We start from the raw sequence: 26,436 nt of genomic DNA on the forward strand, positions 1-26,436 counted from the left end.
AACAAGAAATCCCATAAAACCTGCAGAAATACCAATTATTTTAGCCGAGAGGCTTTTTACACAGAAGATATGCTATCACCTTCCTACACACACAGCTACTTTGGACCCATTACTTTAACAAGTAATGACTGCTATGAGTTCAAGTTATAAAAAATATTATTTGGTTTGGATTTTTAAGTGAATGCAATAATATTTAAATTTTTAAAAAATTACTAATTGTGCCCCAATAGTAACAGAAGCAAGCTCTACCTTTGTTATCTTTGGCAGGCTTTTCAAGGCAAAGAAATGAGTCAGCTTTTTCCTGTAGCTTGTGTTATACTTGCTGGCATTTCCCCAGCTTTGCAAGTCTCAAAGTATTTCCAAGTGCTAGACGTGAAGTTACACCCACAGAGTTTCCACAGAATGCCAACGTTTGTCCTCATCGTGGTTAAAATTTAACCAAAAGCTGTAATTGAACTACAATGAAATGTCTTCTATGCATTCTGCTTTATTTCAGCTTGCTTTCTTTACAACAAATATACTTGATGAAAAACTGCAAAACAATAGAATTGCTAATAAAGCAAAAAATCAACATTTCATCAAAAAACGCCACATGAATATATTCATACAGATGATTCACTTCATCAGCAAGAGAGCACGCGTTGAAATACTTTACAATTAACACTCTAGATGTGGTTTCCCATTCCTCCCTCCTTCTTTGGTGGCTTCAGCAAACTTTTTCCTGTAGCTCCTACAACATGCCGAACTGCACTAGGAAGCCTTTCAACAGTTAGATACACTTCTATAGTCCGGGGGGGGAAAAAAAACGCATTTTATACAGTTCTTTAATTTTATATTGTCACTGCATAACTCTCCAAACAAAGCCCAATCTCGATAATAGATTCATAACTGGGTTTATTTTCCTAGTGCAATGAAAATAAATAACATTAACAGATTTAGAAGAAGTTTATGTATCAGTATCTGAGCTGAAACTCTATTTCAGCAGGAATAAAGGAAAAGAATCTATTCTGAACTATCAACTCAAAACTCATTCATATAGAAAAGGAAAGGAGTAGACACATGTATATGTAGCTTGGCCCTAGTCATTAACATCACTACTTTTTAGACTAACACTGCTTCACCTTCTGACTTATTAGAACGGAATGCTGATGCTTGATATCAAAACATATTTTGTTACTCCTTAAAACATTAAGCTAGACAGCAGGAGACTCAGATAAAACCAAGGCTATGCCTGAAAAAATATCTGTGTACTGAACTCCCACATTTCTACCCCTCTCCTAATTATTTTATGCAAATTCAAATGACAACACTAAAATGCACAGCTTGGGGACAGCTACCCCACAACAACAGGCTTTTTGTTCAGTTTTTTTAAAATAATATTTTTTTTTAATATCGCGGGTTGTTACAACATACTAGCTCTTAGCAAGTACTACCTTCACTGAAGAGCTGTAAAAACATAAAACTTATTACAGTTTTCAAATTACCCTAACCATAGTCAGCAGACTGCCTAATCACATATTAAAAGAATAAGTACACAAGATTTAGCTATAAATTTGGAAACTAGAGAATCTCAAGCCGAAGTACGTAATTTTCAATTTGTCTCCCAGTATTTCTCCAGACACCACTCGACAGCCTACGCGACACTGCTGGCACTGTGGCAACCCAGGTCTTCCAGGACCAGATAAAGCAAGTTGATTTAAATAAAACCAGGACAGAATTGTCAAGATATTCGGCACTATTATAAGTAAATCCATTTCTTAAATATTCTGCTCTGAAAATCTGATGGGTCTAGACGATCCCTGGCTTCTGTGGTAAAATCTTTCACAATTATGGTTCACTTGCAAAACAGTCAGAGTGTGGGCAGAGATGCTGGTTCTCAAATGAAATAATTTACTTCATTTTTCTCCTACTCATACAGTCCCAGCATGACTCCATGACAGACTAATGACTTGTCAAACACATGTTTACAAGATGTATGCGATTGTCAGTGCAACTAGTCAGAGAGTAATGTACCACAAACTACTTACATGTACCTCCTTACCAGCCACTTCACTATTAATGTTGTCTAGAAATTTGCTCTTAAATGTGAATGTCTCAGGACAAATTCATGCTAAGTAATCTTCATAGAAACTGCCAATACAGAGGTATAAGCCTTTGAAAATCAGTATTTGTAAAACATAAGGCGGGTGGGTATTGCTGCAGCAGTATTATCAGGCACTACTATGATCTCAGGTGCTGCTTTTTGGTCATTCTCAGAACACAAAACTCTCTGTTACAAGAAACAAGAGTCTTTTTCCATTTTCAGAAATCTAAGTGTACTAGTCGCATTGCTTATTCGATCACTATGCAAAAAAAACTTAAGTAGAGGAGCTAATTTCTTAAGTAACTAAATTCCATCTGTTATTTGGAAGGGAGACACACTGCTCACATTACTTTACAGTGTTGACAGCAAAGTTTTATCTAAAAACCTCCTCAGCTCTCTTTCTGGCCAGAGGTTAAAATTTCATATGCATCAGCACAGACACATGGCTACAAAATACTGCCATAAAACTCATAATCAAAATCTCTTTGTGATCCGCCAGTGAATAAAGTAGGCTTTTCCTATTAAAAAAAAAATAAAATTAATAGTTATGAAACAAAATAAACTAATTTAGATTAACATAATCCCTTCAGCATCTAGAAAACCATCTGATACATTGCAAGTTAACCATTACATTTGCTAAAATGGTGACGAGGTGGAAGACACGGATTTCTTCACATATACTGAAGAATTATTCCAGTTTAACAGGAAAAAGGTGTTCATCTAGAAGATACTTTGCCCAAGCAATACCAGTTTTACCCTGTGGGAAAAATATTTACCTGATTACACACTCCTTCAATCAGCAATGTGAAAATTAGTCCTTTCTGATGAATCAACAAAACTGCAAAGTATACATGAAACAGCACTAAAGTAAACACGTTTAAAGCCATGACTCTTAAATGGCTTAAAATTAAAAAAAAAAAAAATCCCTACCTCCTTGAGAGCTACCAGTTTTTTCATCCTCCCAAACAGCCGCCTTCAAATTGAAGGACAAACTAATTTCTGTATTTAACTTTAATTCATGGTTGCCATAAAGTCATAAACTGCACATCCCTTGGCCTCAATCCATTTAAACATGGTGAGCACTAAATATGGTCAGTCACCTACTACACAAATAATTTTATAACGTTAACATTGTAGCAGTGCCTTGAAAACAGGAGACAAGAATGACACTGCAGAGCACCAGTTTTGCACAATGAAAGCTCAAGTCTTCCCAAGCACTGAAACTTTCAAGACATCTTCCATGAAATAAGCACAATGTCTCAGCAGAGGAGCAATTTGAAGAAAACAAAACTGTTTTCACCAAATTCCCAAACAATCTTTCCCAGACAAGGCTTTTGCCCTTGTAAGGAGACGTAACCATTTACTCAGGGGCAAGGGAAGAAGAGTTTGAACTTCTTACACATCCATCTGCCTTAGGACCAAAAAAAGAAAAAGAAAAGACAGAAATAAACTGAAGAATCCAAACATCCCTCTGGGTATAGTACACAATTTAGCGATTATTTGGCAAAGTGCATTTTGAGAGAGTTTTTTGTACCTGAGTAGTCCCAGGTAAGATCCATAGGAATCTAATAAAGTTTGGGGATAGCAGACTACAGATGAGGAAAACAATTAATTTCAGTTTTCAAATGGTTCTCTACAGACAAGACAGAAACTGGCCCCTTCCCAGCCTCTTTTTTTATAGGGGGAACACTGTGAAACTTGAGATTCTTGGATATTTACACAATATCAGCAGCTCCAGCATTGATTACAGCTTTCATGGCTTTCCTTATAAAAAAATCACAAGATATCGCAATGTCAGCATGATCCAAGCAGTGTTTCTCAACCTCTTTTGAAAGAGCAAAGGGTCATCCAAACCAGAAAATAAATCCAAAGACCACCTAAGTTTTCGGGGAAAAAAACCCAAGGGATCAACCTATGTAACAAAATAATAGTTTTATTCAAAACAATCAAAAGATTACAACACACAAGCTAGGCATTTGCTACTTCTATTCTCCCTTCAGGATGTTTGTTTCCTTGCTTGCATGTGTCAGAAGGTGTATATGACATTTTTATTGGGTTTGGCTCCATTTTACTTCAAACTGGAGTTGCTCTGTTGACCACTTTCTGATGTCTAACAGACCACCTGCAGGCAATGGACCAAGACTGATGCGGAGACACAACAGGATCATTTGCAACCTGTGCTCTCCAAGTCAAATGAATTGATATTGAACACTTTCCTACATCGCCTGAGGTATCAACTATCACCATTATTAAAAGTCGCAGAAGAAAGTGGTTTGGATTTGGTAGGACCACAAAGACTGGGCTCCCTTGCTGCTACCAGAGATAATCTACCTTCCTTGCAGGGCATTACTGAGGTGACAAAGTAGCACTCATATTCTGCATTTTGCAAGTAAAGAATCTTAATTTCCTCCACATACATTAGTAGATGAATGTGCACACAGTTATGTGAAAAGCTGTACCATGTTGCAACTGCCTATAGATGTGCATGTTTCATACGGTCTTTAATGTAGAAAATATACAAGAAAAATCTACGAGATGAAGGTATTCCAAAGTAAATAAAAACAATTAGTTTACTAATCATGGGGTTTTTTTAAGAATTAGCTAGTTGTTTTTTCTGTTTTCCTCTGTTTTCAGTTTTTATAATTGAATGGTAAATTGCTTGTTTTCATTGGACTCTTTCATTGTACCAGAGGAGGTTTAGATTGGATATTAAGAAAAATTTCTTCCCAGAAAGGGTTGTTGGGCATTGGAACAGGCTTCCCAGGGAACTGGTGGAGTCGCCATCCCTGGAGGGGTTGAACAGACACGGAGATGAGGTTCTTAGGGACACAGTTTGGTGATGGACTTGGCAGTGTTGGGTTAACAGTTGGGCTTGATGATCTTCAAGGTCTTTTCCAACCAAAACTATTTTATGATTCTATGATTCTTAGTTGCCACACAGCTGCACAAAATACACAGCATGCATCGGAGCTTACTAAAAGAATCAGAAATGTCACTTCGGGAGCTGCAAGAAAAACTGGAAATACAAAGAATAAAAAAATCGAATTATTTCTCTAAGCAGGGCTCCCTAATTTAAGCGAAAGTATGTTAAAGACTTCCAAAAGGGATTTCTGTAGTCCTTTGTAAAACAAAAGTTGACATACAGTTTGTGTCCTACTAGAAGAGATTAATGCTGCAGTTGGACACTCAAGAAACCTGCAAGTCCTGTATTTGCTGGGGAACAGGCTCAGTGCTCCCAGGACGCCCGCTCCAGCAGGATGGATGCCTGTTCACCAACGTTATGTGTCGTTACCTTACTCAGAGCTTACTCAGAGCTTCCTCCTTCCTCAGCCCAGCTGGCAGCAGGACTCCGAATGCTGTCCAGGCAACTCAGAGCACAAACTAACTGAGCTGACAATAACATGTCCAACAGGACACCGAGATCCAGAAGAGGACACCTGTCTAGAACTAAACTTTTAAAACTCCTTTAAAAAAAAAACCTGGGATACAAACCTCTAGTTCCCACAGGCAGATGTGACTGTTCATTTGACCACAGGGAGAGTGTTGTTATTATTACACAGATAAGCCCATGTTCCTAACAGTGAAAGCCCCTCAGATCTAGTCCTAACGAGAGGAGCACACCATGAACTTCTCACTAGTCCCACAGCGAGTGCTGTCAAACGTGTGCCATATTCCATACGCAACTTTGAAGTAAAGAAAACACCAGGTCAACAATACAAGATAAAAGGGGCCAACGTGGTGAACACGATCACCATAATGTGTAGTCCAGGTTCTCCAGCCCCTGCAATACAGCCCACTTGGAATGAAACAAGAGAGCTGCCGAACATCTGACAACATTGACCCACATTTAAGGAAAAGAAATGGCCGTGTGCCAGACTTAAATTAATCACCTAGTTTCTGGAGGCAGACTAATTAGAATGGATCACAAAAATGTACAAGGAGATACCACATCAAAGCTCGTGCAGGGCAAAGCAGTCACAAAAGAGACAAAAGATATCACTAGTGTATTCATTTTTACCAACTTCTACTGAGATTTACTACACATTATAAAAAAAGGACTAAGTTAAGGGTTAGAAAGCAATAAAAGATACAAATAACAGATTGTTGATAACTGTCAGGACCCAATGGCCCATTTTCTGCCTAGGAATTCCATCTAACCTGGCATGTCCAACAGAAATAAAAAAGAAAAATTGCGAAGTCCTAGCTCATTTGTCTGAGTTTAGTTTTTAACTTCTTTCTTTCCAAAAGACATTACATAGAAGTAAATACAGATATGTAAACAAAATGGGTACTTACATTTTAAAAAAATCCTGACAACAACTATTTTTCAAGAAGTTTTAAACAGCAAGATAAAAACCCCTCATCTTCTGCTTAAGTTATCCAGTTAAAATAAAAAAACATAGTTGAGAGTTGAAGCTTTACAAAAACAGATGTTCAAAATACACAGTTTCTCTTTCCGAGGTACAGAAACGCTGTGTGCGTCAGGAACTGCAAGTCATCACATTGCCAGGTGCACTAAGCTGCTGGTTTTACTGAAGTTATACTATGCTTAGAGCCTCTACTAGAATACAGAATAACAAAGCCAAGTATAGCAGGAAGGCACAAAGGTCATTTTAAGAATTTTTTTTTTTAATAACCATTACACACACATTTATAGTGAAGTGAATATGGGATTACCATCCCCCTTTATTTTGATTAAAATTATTTCATTCTTAAAGTGATGTTAAGCTCTACCTACATTACTGTGTCTGTTGGAAAAGACATGAAATAAAAATAATTTTAAACCAGTGAACAGGAGTAAAAACAGAAATGGTCATATTGGGAAAATTAGAACATTAAGCATGGTGAATCCTGTTTTTCATTCAAAAAACCTTTTCTGATTACTAGTATAGAATATAAAGTTGTTCTATATATGAAGGATTTGAGATTTTTATTAAATCTATGAAAGGTACAGGAGACCAGGTTTCATGTGCAAATGCAACTGTTTTATTTCAGGAGAGCAAAGAGCTCTCACCTCTGTTATTACACCTCATCTATATGAAGCTCCATATTGCATAAGATCAAGCAGATTATAGATTCTTGCATTTAAATACATACAATCACCAGAAACATTTCAGACACACAGTTGGGATTTTTCATACTTTTATTTTATTGTTTTTACACAAAGATTAAGATACATTAGTACTGTCATTCTTACCTTCAAATGCCAAAACAGTAGGTCATAGTTTAAACGGGAAAGCTACGAAACCATCAGACTACAACGGACAGAAATTCCTAACTTCTGCTTCCTCAGATGTTAAAAATTATTGTAAACTACTAGAACACAAAGAAATGATACAAGAAATAACACATCAGCAATCCTGGCAGGCTTAAGGGAGCTGGATCCACTTATTGCAGAACAGTTTCATAAAGATGAAGGCCTGGAGAGATCATTATATTATCTGTGTAGACCTTCTGTATCTCACAGAACATCTGAAACACTTCATCACCCAGCCTATAATAAGTCCAGTAATTAGACTATGGTGTTCTAATACAGAAAAAAAAAATTAAAAAACCCCTAAGCTGCTATATATGCAGCAGACCATCGCAAGGCCAAGTCACTGCAACAGTGGGGAACTATTATAATTATTGGCAAGTTTAGACTTCACGATCCCCCCGAGCAATTCATACGCTGTCACTGCATACAAATCCCTCTGCAGCACTTGCATGATCAATTTGGTTTTAAGCACCTAAACAAAGCCTAGCAACCAAATATTTGGGAAAGATGCTTTTCTGTATCACTTCAAACAGCTACAAACATGATTTGAATGCTCTAAAACATACACAACTCTGAGATATTTAAATACGACTTATTTAGTTCCCAGTCGAAGATAAATTAAAGGCAGTTTATATCATCTTAAAGAATCCCATATAGAGGAATAGACATGATGACTACTAAATAGAGGTGCATAATCTTTAAAAGTTCAGAAATAGGAAGCTGATATTTCAGTTCAGAATCAAAAGGAAAAAAGAACTCAGATGAATTCTTAATAAAAAAAACCCTAAACCAAGAAAGGAGTTCCTTCCACTTCAGCTCAGGTTTGGCTTTGTTTAAAGGCAGGACCAAATACCCAAAAGATACAAAACACTGTAACACTCACTGAAGTAACAAGAAAGACACTGGTGACATTTTAACCTTTGATACTAAAATCTACTAGCAAAACCAAGTCAAAGGATGATAGAGGAACCCTTACCAAAATCATCACTGCTTTGCTACTACCTTCATGATTTGTCAACCAAGTCCTACAAATTTTGTTTTCCTTGCAAATAAAAAATGTTTTGTTCTGCATTGAATAAAATATTTGGTACCGAGCAAAAGGATTTTTTTTAATTTGTTCATCTCAGCTAAAAAATTCCAAGACCTTTGGTTCAATTAAAACAAAGCCTTCCCACCTTTGCAATTTCTTGACTACTGAATCGAGGGTATAAAACAAACACACACACACCACCCACCACAAACGGACAATACACATTTAATTTTAAAATAAAAAATGCTACATTTCTCATAAGTCATAAGCCTTTTTTCATGTGCTGTTTTGACTTTTGAAATGCTGTAATCCCTTGCCTAACAAAGAGATGCTTGATTCTTTCTCAAGCTAGGAACTCCTTTTCTTCTTACATTCACGTATCTTTTGTCTCCTCTTTCTTCACCCTTCTGCTTCTAACTCCCTGTTAGATTAGCATGATTTGGTTTTCACTCCCTTTTTTACATGAAGGCTGCTTTCAATAAAAAGAGCCAGTGTCTTACTAATTACAGACTCTTAGGGCATCTTCTTCACTTTTACTCTTCCCAATTTTTTTTCTTCCACAACTTACCATTTCCTTTTCATAGACACTCCCCTCATTCATCTTCTATTTAGTTTCCAGAACTATGTACTATCCCGAAGTACCTTTTACATCCCTAATTTTATTTCCTTTCTTTCTTTGCCTATGCCTTTTTTTAAGCTTGCATTTTTGGGTCACTACTTCTTTTCCCACTATATTTTACTTCTAGATCATTTAATATCACTAACAAAATTAAGTATTTAAAGCCATTTTCACAGCCATTCTCGTAGCTTCAAATACTTCACTCTCCCTTTCTGCTTGTTCTGGAGTCTCAAAATAAAAGAAAAATCAAAAAACCAAATCCTCTTAGTTGTTCTTATCATTTTGTCATTGTAATTCTCTCATTCAGCCTCATCTGTGAGCATTTATTGTAAAGCATATACTTTAACATTTACAAATCCCACAAAACCACATCCAACTGATTTAATGGATTGTATTGAGAACTTGACAACCTGAATAGAATGCATAAGGCCATTCCTCGCCTTCCCACAAACACTTTAATGTTCAAAATAGCTCATGCTAAGTCACGACAAACTAGTATGACGAATGATGTTTTTAACTCTACCAGTTTCTCAATATATATTTGGTTCTTTCTGTTTGAAGACACTGAGGATATGCGCTCCCTTTTGCTGGTTGGTGTCTCCTTCTTGCTTATACCATGACATATTGCAAAAGAAAGACTCCGGATACTTTGGCCAACATTAATTTTAAACATTTAGTTTCCAGTGTTTGGAGTACATAGTGTTTGTTTACAGTAGGCTACAGTATCACATGTCATTTTAATCATTATGCCTTAAAAGAAACAGAATATTCATTCTAACAAACTCAGTTTAAAACCCCATCCTAACCACTCTGCTACTTAGTTTGTAATTACTAAAACAGAGAGAACACTCTAAACAATAAACTGGGATTGCAATGTGGCAGACAGTTGAAACTGTATCTACAGTCAATTTTGGAAAATCTAATTTATTTGGTTCTAAGTAATTTTCTAATAATTTGGACTGGTCCAAAGATTATTTAAAAAAAAAAAAAAAAAAAGAAAAAAAAAAGGAGGAAATCAAAGGGTTTACAGTTCAAATGAAGATCACCTGCCTTTTAATTAAGTTGGTTCTATTTTACACTTTTAAACCTTAAGAAAATGGATTAATACTTTCTTTCTTTATCCTGATAATCCTATGCAGTCTTAAAATACCTAAGACTGTTTTGCTTGTTTTATTGGTTTCCTCCTATTTGTCTGCATATTGAACCCTGTTACAAACTAGAAGATAGAGTTTTTTAGGATAAGTTTGTTTGTTGTTGTTTTTTGTTTGTGTATAACTGTGTCTGGAAAACACCCAATCTAAATAATGTATAGCCTTAATCTCTGACTCAGTTCTGCATAACAACTAGAAATAGAAGAGCAACTATCTTATTTTTGAACTAAAAGCATATGAAAGATTGAAGAAGTCATTTTATTTTCCATTTCTTCCATAGGCACTGAAATCCTCATAAATACACAAGATACCTTCTAGAAATGCCACCCTTAATAATACTATGCATACAATTAACCAAAAGGAAACTAAACACAACATGAAACAACGATTTAAAGGAAGAGAAACAAATCAAAAAGGCATTAAGACAATCATATATCAGGGTATATACAACCCAATATTACGTTAATTTGGTAACGAGGCTTTAGCAGAGCAGAAACACTCTGCATACAACCTGCTTGTCCCAGCCATAAACAACACACCCAAATGTGAAATAAAGATAATAGTCTCAGCAAGATGGCACGTCTCTGTTACATGAAGTTGATCTATGAAGTCATTTTCTTAGAATACTTACCACTAAATCCCAGTTATTTTGTTCAAGCAACGTTATAGCTTCATCAATATTTTCAATACCAGTACACGCCTGAAAAGAAAAAGAAGCAGTAAACAGAATTAAAAGCATTGATCAAAATCAGAGTACTAATACTTACAATTTAATTCATTTCAGCAGAATGACAGGAAAGGTATAGGTCTTTCATTTCTGTTAGGAGAGTGTCATCCAGAAATTGTATTTCAACTTTTAAACATCAAACATTTGGATATAATTCCCTGTTTCACCAGAGGATTATTGTGTAACCTTGCGCAAGCCACCTAGGGAAGCAAGACAAAGTAGTTATTTGTAAAATTAGGACAGTAGTGCTGTCCCATAAAGGTGTTTTGAGAATTCTACATTCAATAATATGAAACACTCATACAATTCCCTTAAAAAATACCTTACGATGTTTGAAATGGCTGACATATTTTGTTTAAAGCCAGCAACACAAATATAAACCCTACTGCCTCCACCATCATCTTATAACCCTACTCACTCTGGCTGTTACATAGTGCAGTGCAAGAGGAAAAAAAGGTGGCAAGTATGAATTTTCAGTCGTCAAAGCATCAATTTACTACTGCACGTACAAATGAGCACCCCTTGTGAAAGTATTTAAGATTAAGGCTATATAGTGAAACATTTACAATGTTTTCATTTCAAATTAAATACTTGCACATTGTTCTAGCCCTATACTCTGGCTTTACCTGGTTCAAGAAATCTAATGCAACAGCATTTTTAAAGTAGCAATAACATTCCACTAACTGGTATTGTAAATTGAGCTTAATTCTAGATACAAGAGAGCACCTCTACTCAGCAAAAGCCTTGAGGCAGCATCCTGCTTTCTTTTCTTGATACCCACACCTTTCAACTATTCAACTTCAGCAGGCAGAGCATTGCTATACATTCTGCCACATATTTGCTACCATTCACACCGAAGGATATCAGATATTTCACCAGAGGAGAAAAATGGAAACAGTTACATTTCTTTCTGGAATTTATCTTTCATCCTAATCAAAGCTTTGCTCTGTGCTGGAGCACACAAGAGGAGTTCAGACTTTCACAAGATCTGAAACATGATAATGTCCCTTCTGCTCTACCACGCAGTTCTATAAAAAGAAGTTTACATAAAATTCATCTAAAACTACATGTAAAAAATCCAACCTTTTAACAGTAATAGATAGCAGCAAGCAGATCAGTTTTCCCAATTCCAAAGATAAATAATCCTGTTTCTCCTTTATGTGATAAGAGAAAAAGGGGGCTAGGCACAAAAACAGACACTTTTTTTTTCTGCCAAGACATAAAAAGCCAGCAGGTCATACATTTTTCCATGCTCCAATTTGTCTCCCAATTTATAATACTGAAGAAATAAAAAGGAGAAATGACAGAGAAGTTCAAGGCAAACTGTGTCTTCCCAAATCCAATGCTGAAGAATTCCATGCTTATGAAGCATTACATGCAGTATGTCTACACCAAATGGACCATTCTGGAGGACCAGAAGGATCACAAGAACACATTTTAGAGATTTTCTGCCTGCACAGGGGAGGCAGCAGTTTCTATTGATCTCCAACGCTCTCATGGCCAGACTGATTCTCTCTGCAACACGACAAAATTTCTTCCATTGCTCACAGCATGCTGTGTTAACACTGAATTTCAACGACTTTGCATCAAAAGTGCCAAAATTTTTTTTAAAATACAGTTTTGCTCTTCAGAAGCATCATTTTGTCTTCTCTTCCATTACTTTTGGCAGCGCCTTCTGAAGTTAAAAATGAGATAACACTTGAACACATTCCTTAGCAACCGTAAAGGTTCTATCCACTCAGGCCGGGTCAGCTTGAGGAGCGCAGGGCTTGAGTCTGTCATTTCTGAAATCACAGCAGAGTTCATACAACCGTAAACCTGCCACCAAAACCGAAGTCGACAGCCCTGCTGCAAAGTGGTCTTACTTTGAGAAAAAGTTTTGCAGAAGTGACAGTCTCAGCTTCTGTTTACAGTTAAGTGAAATACACTTAGAAAGCTGGTCATTACCAAAATCAAGAGTTACTGTTTCCCATTTATCAGCGCTGCAAATTCTGCATGACTTTGCTAGGAAGCATTAATAAGTTGTGTTCCCATCTACGATAAGAACCTGACCAATAAATGTGCTGTTTTCAACCCTGCGCTGTGCAGATGAAGTTGAGGAAAGGGCACTTAGAATTCCAGGCTCAGATATGGGTTTTAGTTGCCCCTTCTTCCAATCCCCCCTGCAGCTCAGCTGACTTGCAACTGGCCATCTGCACCCTCATAGCCCATACTAACTGCAAATCCATTCCGCTCGGTTTGGCATATTTTTACTTTGAGATAAACTTAATGAAATTAGCTTACCCTTCTGCCAGAGTACACAGTGAAAGAAGTCAGCTCATCACAGTGGAAGCAGAGTAATTAAGAAACTAATTCACTTGCATGTCTACATCCTTCCTAAATCATCTTGTTGGTGGTTTAAAATAAAAAATAGAACCCTGCTCCTGCTCTCTTCACAAGGCAAAGTCACCGGGGTAACAAGAATGGACAGGTAACCAAACACACTAACCAAAAAATCAAAACCATCAGAATTCTTAATACCCAAGAAAAGCAGTTTTGTTAAAAACCCTTGGACCTTTTCTACAATCAATGTTAACATCTTATTTTGAGCAGTTCTAAAACCAAGATTTCACTTTCCATATGGAATGTTTTTGCTAGTTGTCAATAAAACAGAAAAGAAACGTTTCTGAATGACAACAGTGAATGAATGTGTGCTACTTATTCACATAACCCCACATAACAGACATTCCAAGATCTTCCTCAGCACCCTGTTAATATCATAGTTGCAGCAAACTACAATTTTTCAGAAAAATATTTCAACATTCAGACACTACACACTATCACATACAAATCCCTGCCTCAAGTCATGATCCATCAGTACAACCAAAAAAAAAGTAAATTCAAGAAAATACTCTGCTTTGCATGTCTTTAATTTTTCCTAAAAAATTAAAAAAACAGGACAGATAGTCTCTCACTAGCAAACGTGATGTGACATCAAGGGCTCCTGGAGCAGCAGATTAGTTCCAGAACAACCTGGTCTGCTTCTGCCTTCGCTTTCTGTAGGGAAACACACACAGGAAACCAGCAGGTTCTGTGAGTAACAGAATTAACGGAGTCTGGTTCCTCCTGGGTTTGTCTCTCAGTCCTAATTGCAAGGGCTGGCTTAACATTTTCCTATGGCTGGAATATTTATAAGGACTTCTTTTAATGGACTTCTTTCCATTTATCTGGCTGAATTTTTATGAATTTAGGAATAATTTAATTGGTAGGAGTCCAGAGGACACCTGGGCACCATAAGGCTATTTGCCTTACTTACCTAGGGTAGCAGACTGAAAGTCAAGAGTTTACCTATTTACAAATACATGAAGATTTTTTGCTCATTTTTATGCCTTTCACTCTACCCAAGCATGAAACAAACAAAAAATAATTGAATAGAAAAAATTATATTAAATTTGCACAGAAATAGAAGGAAAAAAAAAAATATTCCAACATAAAGCAAAGTAGATGAGCTCCAAAGACACAAAAACACATCCTTGTTACTAAGCAAGTAAAGTGATACTAGTTGAGAAATATATTTTTTTTGTTCACAGAATTTATTCAGCTTTATTTTCAAGAGAGCCCTACTTAATAATAGGCATTAAATATTGTGCAAGAAAATTCCTACCAGACTACTACCAAACCTTGATTCAGTCAGCAATCAGCACATCCTCTAAGTCACCAAACTGAAAGAAACAAATCACCATAGTAAAGGTAAAACCCTCAGGACTCACTGATTTGTAAACCTTTACACATCAAAAAGAAACCAAATCATTTTGTTTTAAGGACAAAGGGGAACAAAAGGTAGAACCAGTTCCTTCTCCTCCTCTCTGCATATCCTCTAAATCCAGGATAGCATTTTTGATCTTCACAGCAGCTCCAGCTGGTTTTTTTTCAGACCACACAAGAGGAAAATGAACATGAAGATGAGAAAACTATTGCTTTGCACTGAATGCAGAAAATCAGATTCTGAAGACAAAGCTACTGAATGTTAAAACGACTTTCTTCGCATCCTGCTTTTCCAGGCCAGGTAATTGTTTCCACCAGGTAGTTTTAGATTTGCATAATAAAATTTCAGAGTGCTGCTTCAAATTTTTTTCAGGTTGCTTCACAGATTAACCATCACCTTAGTGATGGAGAGCTTACCCTTGGAAAGATTCACAGCTAACCATTGGGGGTCCTATTTAACCGGCACAGTAACCGTAATCGCTGTCATGTAAAAGCGGCAAAGTAGCCACTGAGGAAACAATTCAGTAGGAGAAAAGTCAGAGGGCAGACAGACTTCAAGGCGTTCAAGACAAACCCAGGAGGTGCTTCCAGAAAGCTATAATGCAGGATGACAGACTCGCTCTTCCAAATCCCTCACAGGGTGGTCTGACCCCAGCAGCCGTAACAGCTGGATCTGGGTTTGGAGACCCTCGGTGACCCCCCACAGCAGCAGCACAAGCTTGAGCCCACCTCCAGCCCCGGGACAGCAGCTGCCCTCCCCATCTGGCAGCAGCTGCCGTTGAAAACGCTCCTCCGGCACCTGCTGCAGAGATCCAGGCAGTTGTTACACGGCAAAGCTGGAAGGGACAACTGCTGCTCCTCACACAGAGAGCCGGGCTGTTACTTCTGCAAAAGCTGGGAAAGCAACAAACAGCTGTCGCTGACTCAAATCCCGAGTCAGGCTACTGCTGCCCCGACAGACAGCGGGTGGCAGTTGTTGCACAGAAGCTGGGAGCAAATGGTATTTGGCAGCAAGGCAGAATTTGTCTCACCTGTGGCACCATTCCCCTTCTCGCCAAGGCAAAATGCAGCAATGAAAAGTATCCAGGAGGCCAGATTTAGCCTAACAGCCAGTGGTTGGATATGGAGGACTCAGAAGCCTGCCTCTCTCAACATTTTTGTTGAATAGTTCCATATTTCCTTTGACTACAAAGAGTAGTAGTTTCTCCAAACAGGAACCATCTCTAAGCTAACCCCAACTAGGCTTTAGCCTAGAACATTGTGCATGACAGGTTCAGGCCCACTAAAATCAGGCAGACAGATGGCTGTGAATTACACCATGCACCAGTCTCTCCTGTAAATGTCAGCTGGAGGAAACAAAACAATTTAAAAATCTCACTTTGTGCCTAACTAATCTCCACATGCACTCTGCAAATACAAGTACCATGCCCAGTCCACATAACCAAAACAATAAAATTGGAGCCACAGCTCCAAGTACCGAGAACAGCAACAAACTCGGACAACTGATCTGCAGGGTAGGGTCACACCACTTGTCCACTACAGCCTTTTTCCCCTCTCACTAATATCGCATTCTTCTGTCTCAGAATAAGTCTAAGCTACTGTGATTCAATCTGATGCCTAGTCCTCAGACATTGAAACAGCTGATACGGACTCGTCCATGCTGCATTAAAAAGGGGAAAAGAGCTTTCTGTCATCAGCATTTTGTTGCAACTGCAGCTCAGTCCATCTTTTTAATATTTATACAAAACTACAACGACCAAAGGAAAACTACATTAAGGCATCACAAGATTCAACAGGTGAGATCACGTGGGAAGAAAAGCTTTCGCCCTTTGGGATCTCCTACAAAACTCCAAAAATCCAGCATTAATACACCTTCATCTACCGCAACTGCACAGACAGTGCCCTAGGAAATGCTGACTTTTGAAAGTACTCCATAAATTTTTGCCACTAGATATAGCAATGAGCTAACTCTATTCCCTAAAGACATATGAGGATTTAAAGAGAAATCAAACACACTGGCAAAGAACAAATATTGTTAAAATCAACTTACTCTCCCTTTGTTAACTTACTCTTCAAAAAAAGAGACAAGGGGCATGGGAAACTTTTTAAGTATGGGCCACTAACCTGCTCAGAAGGATGCCTGAATTCTCCAGGTCAGCAGCTTTAAACCTGAATAACTCGGAGCTGTTCTTAATAGCATATGAAATATAGCAAATGACATTACTCATCTCCTTGCGTACTTCCCCTCCAATATAACCAAAATGTAGATTGCTGTTTTATTCGCCTCTTCAATTACAACCCGACAGATCAGTTCACAGACAACATGTCCCATCAGGTTTTGCAGATCTCCAAAGATAGACTCTACATCCTCTCTGGGCAGCTTGTTCCAGTGCTTCACCACCTTCACTGGGAATTTTTTTTTTTCCCTCTGTTTAGTTACAGTATCCCTTGCTGTAACCTGTATCCACTGCCTCTCATCCTTGGACTGTGCAACTCCAAGGGAAATTTGATTCTACATTGTCTGCTATCACACACTGCAGTTAAAACAGCACCTTCTTAACCTTCTCTCAGCAACTTCTTAACCTTCTCTTCCAAGCTACACAACCCCGGCTCCCCCAGCCTCACCTTCCACAAAACCTGCTCCAGCCTCCTCCCCAGCTGGGCAGCGCTCCACTGGACTTGCCCCACTTTGTCAACGGAGGGACTGAGACTGGACACAGTACTCCTGGTAGTAGTAGTCTCACCAGTGTCGAGTAGAGAAGAATGGCCTCCCTCAGTCTCCTGGAGTACTAGCACAGCCTATTATGTGGCTACTACTTCTACTGGAAGAACGCATAGTTCCCTTTCTAAGCATTCCTAATAAAAATAAGGTTTCTGGATGTAGGATTTTTAAACAACCAAATCCTGAGCTTCCCATTTCCAGAGTGAAACACAGTACCTCGCTTCCTTTTCCCGTTCTTTATGAGGGGAACGGCTCAGAAATCAAAGACAATAATTAAAAGTCTATCATATAAAGATCCAAGGGCAGCTCCAGATTGTATCTGCCAGAGGTCTACTCAAACCCAGAAAGCTTTAGGACACTAATTCACCTACGACATATTAGTAAGTGAGAAAGTTTTCTTGAAAATTCACACATACACTGTTGCAATGGTAATTACTCAAAGCAACTGAAACAAAGCATAACACTTGTGCCCCCAAAACAACTACAGTTAAACCAATATGTTCACCCAAGCAAATAAAGGCTTTAGTACCGTAATATCAGATTTAGGAGCGGTGTGCAACTCCCCTGTAGGCTACCAAGAGATTCAGAACATTCGGACACTCACAACTGAGATTTTTTGGTACCTTGGTTCTTCTCAGCCCCATGACCACCTCCAGAGACTACACCAGCTACATACATGCACCTCATGGCATCTCCATCCACCTAACCTTGCAACAAACCTACCGATGTAATGAGGTTGTTCTTGTTATGAGTCATCCATGGTTATTAAATTAACTTTTACTTCTTTCTATTTCAGACAAACATTCAAAAGAAACATCCAGGCATATCGACTGAGACACAAACTGAAAGGTCACCTGCTGCAAGCACCTAAATGAAGAGATTAGAATGCTTCTCTGTTTCTAAATAACTCAGAAGACCATCTGGTAAAAATTAAGCAAATTCACCAGCTGTTTGCTTAAGAAAAAAAACCCCAACCAAACAAACAAAACTAATATACTTACCAATATCAGAAATTGAGAAAGGATTTAGGCAAATATGCCAGGCTAAAGTTTTGCCCAATGAATTTCAGCTCCCACCTCCAACTACTTACAAGTTTCATTGTTCTACTATTTGAGCACCACCTTAAGCAAAAATCTAAAGTAAGGAAGAATTAGTCCCTTTCTACAGAAGGAATGGGAGGTAAAAAAAAAAAAAAAAAAGAAAAAGTGATACTTCTGAAAGTCACAGAAGACATTTCTACCTATTAGTTGCCAAGCAGACAAGAGTGAACTTTGTTCATGCTCCAGGACAACTGCAAACCTTCTGAACAAAGCAAGCAGCGTACAAAATCTTAACTGGTCGCATGAAGCTCCAACCACTTCTTAGCAGAACCAGCTAACATGGCACCACGCTAACCACTTTCAAATGGTTTCCAGCAGACTTTGAACATTCTTGAGACTCTGGAGAAAATTCGGCTTCCAGAATCCCATGAAGGCATATCCCTAGGAAGCCCATGAGCTGAGCCAAGACATGAACTCCAGTCTTCCAAGCCGCATGCTAACACTCCAGTGTTTAAGCCACATGCACTACATACAAAGAGTAGCGCTCAAACTGAATTAAAAACCAAACCAAAAGTCAGTACCTATTAATTAGTACTCCATTTGTCTTTCCCAAGGACTGAAGACAGCCTTTGCCCAACAACTACAAAAAGCTTTAGTTAGGATTATCCCAAAGTGTCTGTGTTTGTTTAACGCTTTAATGATTACAAGATCTCAGTGAAGGTAAAAATCCCAAGATTTCCTGAATCACAGTCATTTTGCTCTTACAGCATCTTATACTTATCACATAAGAAGAAAAATGATGGAAAACAGAAAAGAACTGCAGGGGTCAGACAAGCACTTATGCTTACTGGATATTTGCAGTCATCTCCTCATTGCCTCAAAAGCAGTAGAATCTTAAAAATAACTTAGGAGTAAATAAAAGCCACTTTCTAGATAAGTACACAAAGGAAGAGTACTAATCTATACAAAAAATATGTTACTTAACATTCCACAAATGCTTATATTTGTTGGTAAAAACAGGGCCACGAGGAACTGACATATTCTTCAAAACCTGGAAACAGTATCCAGAGTACAGAGAGAGAAGAACACTCAAATCCGAAAAAAGCACAGGTCATACCATAATGCAGGACAACAAGGACTGTAAAAAAAAAAAAAAGTCTCTAAAGACATAAAAATTACATAAGCTTTTAAAAGCATCAGGACAAGGAAGCCTGCCAGCGAGCCAGTGGGATCAAAGGAACAAGATACTAAAGAAGTATTCAAAGAAGGTGAGGCCACACTGTAAAAGCTAAATGAATTCTGTGCACTCATAGTCACTACCAAGGAACTTGGAGACCATCTTATAACAAAGCTGCTCTTTACAGAGAACTCTCTCATCCTGAAGTGTCAGCAGAGACATACAGAACAAACCATCAGGACCAGACAATAGTCCTCAAATGTGATTTTATATATTTTTTTTTAATATATTTTTTTTTCCCCACAGACTGCTCTTTAAATCAGCCTTAATTAAAGGTTACATCAACCTCACATTCCCACAGTGTTGACATTAGCTTTTTAGTAAATTTTATTGGCGTGCATTCAGAAAGCGTTAAGATTTCTACAGTTCAGACAAATTTGACTTCTGTACCATAAGAAATAGCAGAAATTCCAATGAAGCTTACAGAACAGAATTAGTATATACATGACATACAGAGGAAAAGTTTCCATAGAGGGAACTCACGTATCACAAAACTACAAGAACTCAAACTGTGTCAGCTTGAGTTAGTCTTATTTCTAAAAGTCTTACAACAAACCCCACCATCAAGCTCCTAAATTGCTGACTTCCAGAAACCAGGATGAGACAAATCCATTCAAATCCTGTTTCTTTCAGTTGTTTGCTAAGGAGCAGCCGCTGCTGCAGATGAGACATTAGGCCAGCTGGGTCTTCGCTCTGAGCTGATATGGTACCTTTGATATTTGCTCACACAAACAACCTGACCTTTAAAAAAAAAAAAAAAAAGAAGTGGTGACTCAGTTTCAGAGTTCTTGTCTTTAAAAATTGTTTCCTGCAATTGGTAAAATATGAAACCTATATAAAATAACTCAAGGGCTAATGTACTCTGTTCTAGTTTCAAAACCTCTCTTAAGAACTTCAGCTTTAATTAATTATCTTTTGAAAGCATAACTACTCCTGCAGAACAAAGACCTGCTCAACCAGTTAGACATAGAGGACCAGTAGATGACTACTTAGAAAGACCAAACATCATGTAATGCATACATTAGGGCTTTGGTTTCCTCTTTGAGTAGGTTGCTTTTACAATTGCACATTATCTAGTCAACTCTAAAAAATTGGCTTAATTAGTACGTATCAATCCAGCCAGTAAGCATGTCGTTTCCTTTCATCCAAATTACGAGGGACGAGTAAAACGTTCGGAACTTCCCGTCGTTTTATTCTAGTTCTTACAGCAGTTAGAAGAAAGGACTCACCTAATGGCTGCCCCACAAATACACAAACTTATCCACTGACTAGAAAAATATTAAATTCTGTTAAAGATATGTCTTTAATAAGCTGTGAGGCCTGGCTGCTAGTGGGGAAATGCATGAAACCCAGGCTTCCCATGGTAACTGAACCATGAGAACTGTCTGAACAGAGGGGGAAATTCAACCCTTTCAGACTTTGCAGCACCAATGCAATGTTGTTAAGATGGGAGGTTCTCAGGACCCCTTAAGACATGTAGCAATTCACTCAAATCCTCACCCTCTCCCTTCCTACACCTCCTTCCACACGAAAATATGAACTCAAGTGTGTTTGCGTAAACGATCCTTGCTTACCAAGAAATATTACCGACATTTTATTTTCAATGTGCCACGTAACTTTCACATTACCTTTCAAAGAAAGTATGTTCCTAGCCTCTGAGAGCACATATCATTAAGAATTTCAATATCGGCATTAGTATTGGTTGTCATGGCATTTGAAAAAGGATCCCATAGCTACCACACCTCTCAATCTGTTTCAGTGACCTACTAACCCAAATACCTATATGAATGGGCTGACAGAAATGGCAACATGATTACTATGATGTGAAGAGTCCTTTCAAGGTAATTGAATGAAAAGAACAGCAGCAACCTCTTTCTAAAGATGTATTGGTGCTCCAGTGGTAAATTATTTAGGTTCTTACAGCAGGACTGTAACGCACACAAATCATAGTATCCTCTTTCTTGTCTATAAATGTCAGACAGCATTTCTAATTAACTATCTGTCCTTATACAGGAGAAATCAGTTGGTGTTTCCATGAACAGCGATCAGTGGAAATATCCAAGTTATGTTTCTAAATGGACATCACTCTTACTTCAGTTTCTTATTTGTGATTCTGGAAGCCACTTCACCTTCTGTTTAAAGGCCAGAAAGGTGACTAGTAAATCAAACGGGCTTTATTCTGATGAACATGAGCTTTGGGATTACAGCCAAGTCTGAAAGTATCTAAAAAAAAATTAAACTGTTGATTCTTCAGAAACACACAAAGAACAAATTAATAGAAGCATTGGTCTTGGCAGCAGACAATGACAATCCAAATAACCCAATTAAAACACACTAAGCATGCCATATGCTTTTATCGTGTCTCTTGACTCTAAGGCCATTTACAGCAAACAAAACCAATTGTGCTGCAAACCAAGAGGTGCAACTACCAGTCCCAGTGCTGTCACTGACTGTGTAATGCACAAAATTATAACGTGATAAAAAGCAACTAGGATTAAAAGGAATTCTAGTCAAAATGCAAATTCAGAGGCCACATAGCTATGAGCTTCAACATCCTACAGTGTCCTAGAGTCCTCTTTTTTACACTGAAAAACAGCCTTGTTAACTATTTCAAATTTATCTAAGGATATAGTAACCTATATCCATGAAAAAAGGTCAGGTGAAGCAGCACTGAACATCTTGGCATCTGTTAGAAACTCAGCAGAGTCTGCTTTTATCTAAAGATACCTAAAGATGAGGGGACAAAAAAACCAAGTCTGTCTCACCCAAACCCTGATTTCTGATCTATAGAGCACTGGATTTCCTTCAAGCTACTACAAAGAGAGCTGCAGAGCTCTGTCCAGCTGACATGCTCTGGGAACACCCACTGCGTTATATTCTATGGCAAGGCCACACAAAAGAATGGTTTGGTGTGAGCAAGACTGAGGTTTTAAACTCAGACCAATATGAACACAAATAAAACCTGATGTTTAGGTCGCTAGTGAGACTTTCTGACAAAAACGTAGGACTCCAGGAACTTCAAACGTAAGTTGGAGGACACTTTCCAAAGACTTAAACTTGGATTGGAAGTCTCTTCAGCACCCATGTTTTGCTGTGGACCTTGTTCCAAGTGAATTGCCAAACACTTGACAGAAAGTCTGCAAAGGAATCAAGAACAGCCCTTTCTGCTCCAATGCCTCAATGACCCAAAACAAAAAACAAAAAACAAAAAACAAAAAACAAAAAAAAAAAAACAAAACAAAAAAATCAATGTTAAGGATATCAACTTCACTACTTGTTCAAAACTCCTTAGTGGACGGTTTACCCTTACAGAAAATGGTTGAAAGACTCTTCCCAGCCCCCAGCATAAGTCACAGTCCAGGCCAAGAATCAAGGGTACCGACTCAAAGCTGTTCCTCTATCTGCCTGCCTTTTTCACCCATCAAATTTTCATACTGGCAACAACTTTACAGCGACAGAAAACCTGAGCCAGCATGCCAGCACACACAGAAGAAAGCAAAACTCCCTTAGCATCCCCCCCAAAAATTAATGCACATGTAAATTCTGCACACAGACTGTTAGACAGTGAAAACAGTGTGCATAACAGAGATAAACTTGTACAGGGCTGAAGCAGACAGATGTTTTTTATAAGTGCCAAAAAAAAGAAATTAAAATATATCTTGTCAGTTATTTAACAGCACTCTGTTTCTTTAATTTTCGCCATTCCAGAAGGAAACAAATAGTTTCAATTATGGTTAAATCTTAAAAAAATGAGAACTAATAAGTTGATGTATCAATGTCATGGTCAATTTTATAACCTGAAACATTATTATCTAGCATGCTTTCTCACCTTTCTGTAACTGATGGTAATGAAGTTCTTCCTTCCCAATTCCCCCTTGCTCCTCCCAAAAAGCTCTGTTTTTATGGAAAAGATTGGCACAAAAGTGAAGTTTGAAAAAACATATTTTTATATACATGTGTGAATTATACCAAAGCAGTCTGTTACTCAGTTAAAATAAAAGTAAAATGAAAAAAACTCACATAACTTTGTTTCACAATGAACACAGATGAAAGACAGAAGGGAGAATAAAAATACTACCTATCTGTTGTTTTGATAAAAGCAAGGACTTTGAGTTTTCCCATTCCACTCCGATCTTCCCACCCAGACCAAATCTTGAGCTACTTATTTACTCGATCAATGAAAAATGTCATTTCCATGAAAAATTCCCTCCTGAGGGTCCACGTGCCAGATATTCTCGTAATATGTGGCCACCCAGGAGGTGACAACTCCCACATTAATCCAAGCCTTAGGCCCGCTCTAGAATTGCTGTGAGGACAACCACAGAGTATGAATAAAGTAGTCCTAGAGGTGAACATAACCTACAAAGACAAAAAGGTATCATTGCTAATTTTAGTCCCCATCCTAAGTGAAGCTGCAAAACCAAAAGTAAAGGTGCTAGGATACAAAAATGTCAATGTCTGACACTTCTGTCAATACTCAAAGATTGGGTTTCATTCCTGGACAGTTTAACCATGCCAACTTAACTGAGTTCAGTGCAAATAAAGTTTTCAATTTAATTTTTTTTAAATACATCTGTTTTCTTTATAATGAAAAGTGGACCGATACACAGTGAGAGCAATTGTCTTCAAACCCCAAACTGCATAGATCATGAGTATATTTGTATCATGTAAGTACCTAGGTATCCCACTGGGGATGAAAGAACATTTTGCAGTTAAACACAATGAACAAAAGAAGAACAGAGATGTTAACAAAGATTGGTAGAAATTATAAGCCCTTATTTCCCCCAGTATGTGAGGTATGTTACAGCATCACTCTTATCTCACATGGAGGTACCTTTTTAAAGAAATTATGCTACAAACACAAGTTGTTGGGTTTTTACCCATGGAGTTTTTCCTATATGCCAATGACACTTTGTGGAGAAATTCTGTAATTGCATTTAGTAAAACAGCTAAAACTTGTTTGTGCACTTAACTCCACTACTTTAGCTACTTCCCCTGAAAACAATCAGACTACTCACGTACAAAGCTAAGCTTCTGCATAATCTTTCCTAAGTGAGGACCAAAGAAGGAAAAGTTAGACAGGTTCCTTATGCAGCCCACATGCATGAATACGTACATTGTACTCCCTCGGCAGCATACAGTAACCTCATTAAAAAATGAGAGGGAAAGAAAATCATTATAAACCACACATAACAGGCTTAAATTGTTTTGAGACTTTAAGAAAAAGTATTTTGGTAGATAACTTACTTTGTTTTACTCTCTAGTTTAAATATTTTATAAATTATTCAATGTCTGTATGTATACGTATGTATATTTACAAAATATTTTCTTTGTAGTACCTCAGAATGCAAAAGTAACCTGTCACAACAATTAGAGCTAAATGGAAAAAACAAATGCAATATGAGGTCCCACTATAGTTGAAATCGATGTTAGAACCCCTAATGGCTTTGAAAGAAAAGTGGTGAGGCCCTGGAACAGGCTGCCCAGAGAAGCTGTGGATGCCCCATCCCTGGGAGTGTTCAAGGCCAGTTGGATGAGGCTCTGAGCAACCTGGTCTAGTGGAAGGTGTTGGAAGCGGGGTTGGAATGAGATGATCTTTAAGGTCCCTTCCAACCTAAACCATTCTACAATTCCATGATCAAATAAGTCCATGAAAGCTTCACAAAAGCATCAAACTTCAGTATAATTATGACTTCATTGACTTTTTTTATGGGGAGGGAAAACACTTTCAAGTTTTAAAAGTTCTATCCCTCTTAAAAGTAACTTGGGAAAAGCAAGATTGAAATGGTGATGGAAGCCTCCCTCCCAATGTAAACCAGCAAAAATTAGCTGAACAAAAGCACAAAGAACTGCTTTCAAGATTTCCAGTGCACACAACATTCTTCAACAAGATACCTCACACAAACACAGAAGGTGGCAGCAGAACTCTGAGAAACATATTTATTAATTAAAAGGTACAGAAAATATAGCAGGGAAAATAATGTAGAATGACTTTGCACATAATGTTTTATTTTCCATTTTGAAGTCTTAGTGAACGAGTTGTAAATTCCATCAAGCATTTAAAATACCCAAAATCCTTTACCATTGTGTAACAGCCCAAAGATAACAGGCCTAATAATGAGTGACATTGTCCTATACTAATCTGAAGCTTTAACAGTATGACAATTGACAGTTCAGTGTTTCAGAATCAGGTGGATGCTTGAGATTATTAAAAAAAAAAAAAAAAGATGAAGCAGAAAAACAAAGTGGTTTGCTGAAATACAAGAGCATAAAGTTCAAGGGTTTTTTTTAAGTAAGTGTTGTTATATAACAAAATATTTCCTGGCTCCTAGGTTCAGAGACATTATGTCATCCTTGATCTACAACTGGTTTCTGTGACCCCACCACCCACCTGCAAGTTTGCAATACTTACTTGTCTTCAAGGTACAAACACTGCAGTTGCTTTTATACCTTTATTAATTGGTTTCAAAACCCAAGCAGAAAAATACTGCCAAACTGCAATATAGCATTGACACTAAAAAGTCAGAAAGTGGACACAGATTTAAAATTATATTCACCAGCCACTAACTTAATCATGGTCTGGGATTCCTGAATGTAAACCTGTTTCAGCTAATGAGGAATTCCATGAGAGTCTGCCTCCACCAGTATGAGTGCAGAATTGGGGTCCCAATTTCCTTTTACAGAGCGTACTGTTACTGGAAAAAAACCTTCATGAAACTGCAGCCTTAATATTGAAACATCACTCCTTAAACACACAAAAGTATCTCCAAGCACAACGAATAAAGGATCATTATAGAAACACTTGTTAAACATTTTAATAAATATG

The 26,436-nt window shown here is 37.8% G+C and overlaps 1 protein-coding gene across 1 annotated transcript in view; it reads right to left on the reverse strand.

Moving 5' to 3' along the window:
• Window positions 1-26,436, reverse strand: part of FAF1 (Fas associated factor 1) — a 163,031-nt gene that overhangs the window by 135,012 nt on the left and 1,583 nt on the right. The window contains exon 2 of the mRNA XM_065657013.1: window positions 10,772-10,840. Within this exon, the coding sequence (XP_065513085.1) occupies window positions 10,772-10,840 (69 nt within the window). The remainder of the gene's footprint in view (window positions 1-10,771; window positions 10,841-26,436) is intronic.

This window comes from Caloenas nicobarica, chromosome Z (genome assembly GCF_036013445.1).
Source record: "Caloenas nicobarica isolate bCalNic1 chromosome Z, bCalNic1.hap1, whole genome shotgun sequence".
In the NCBI taxonomy this organism is placed as follows: Eukaryota; Metazoa; Chordata; class Aves; order Columbiformes; family Columbidae; genus Caloenas; species Caloenas nicobarica.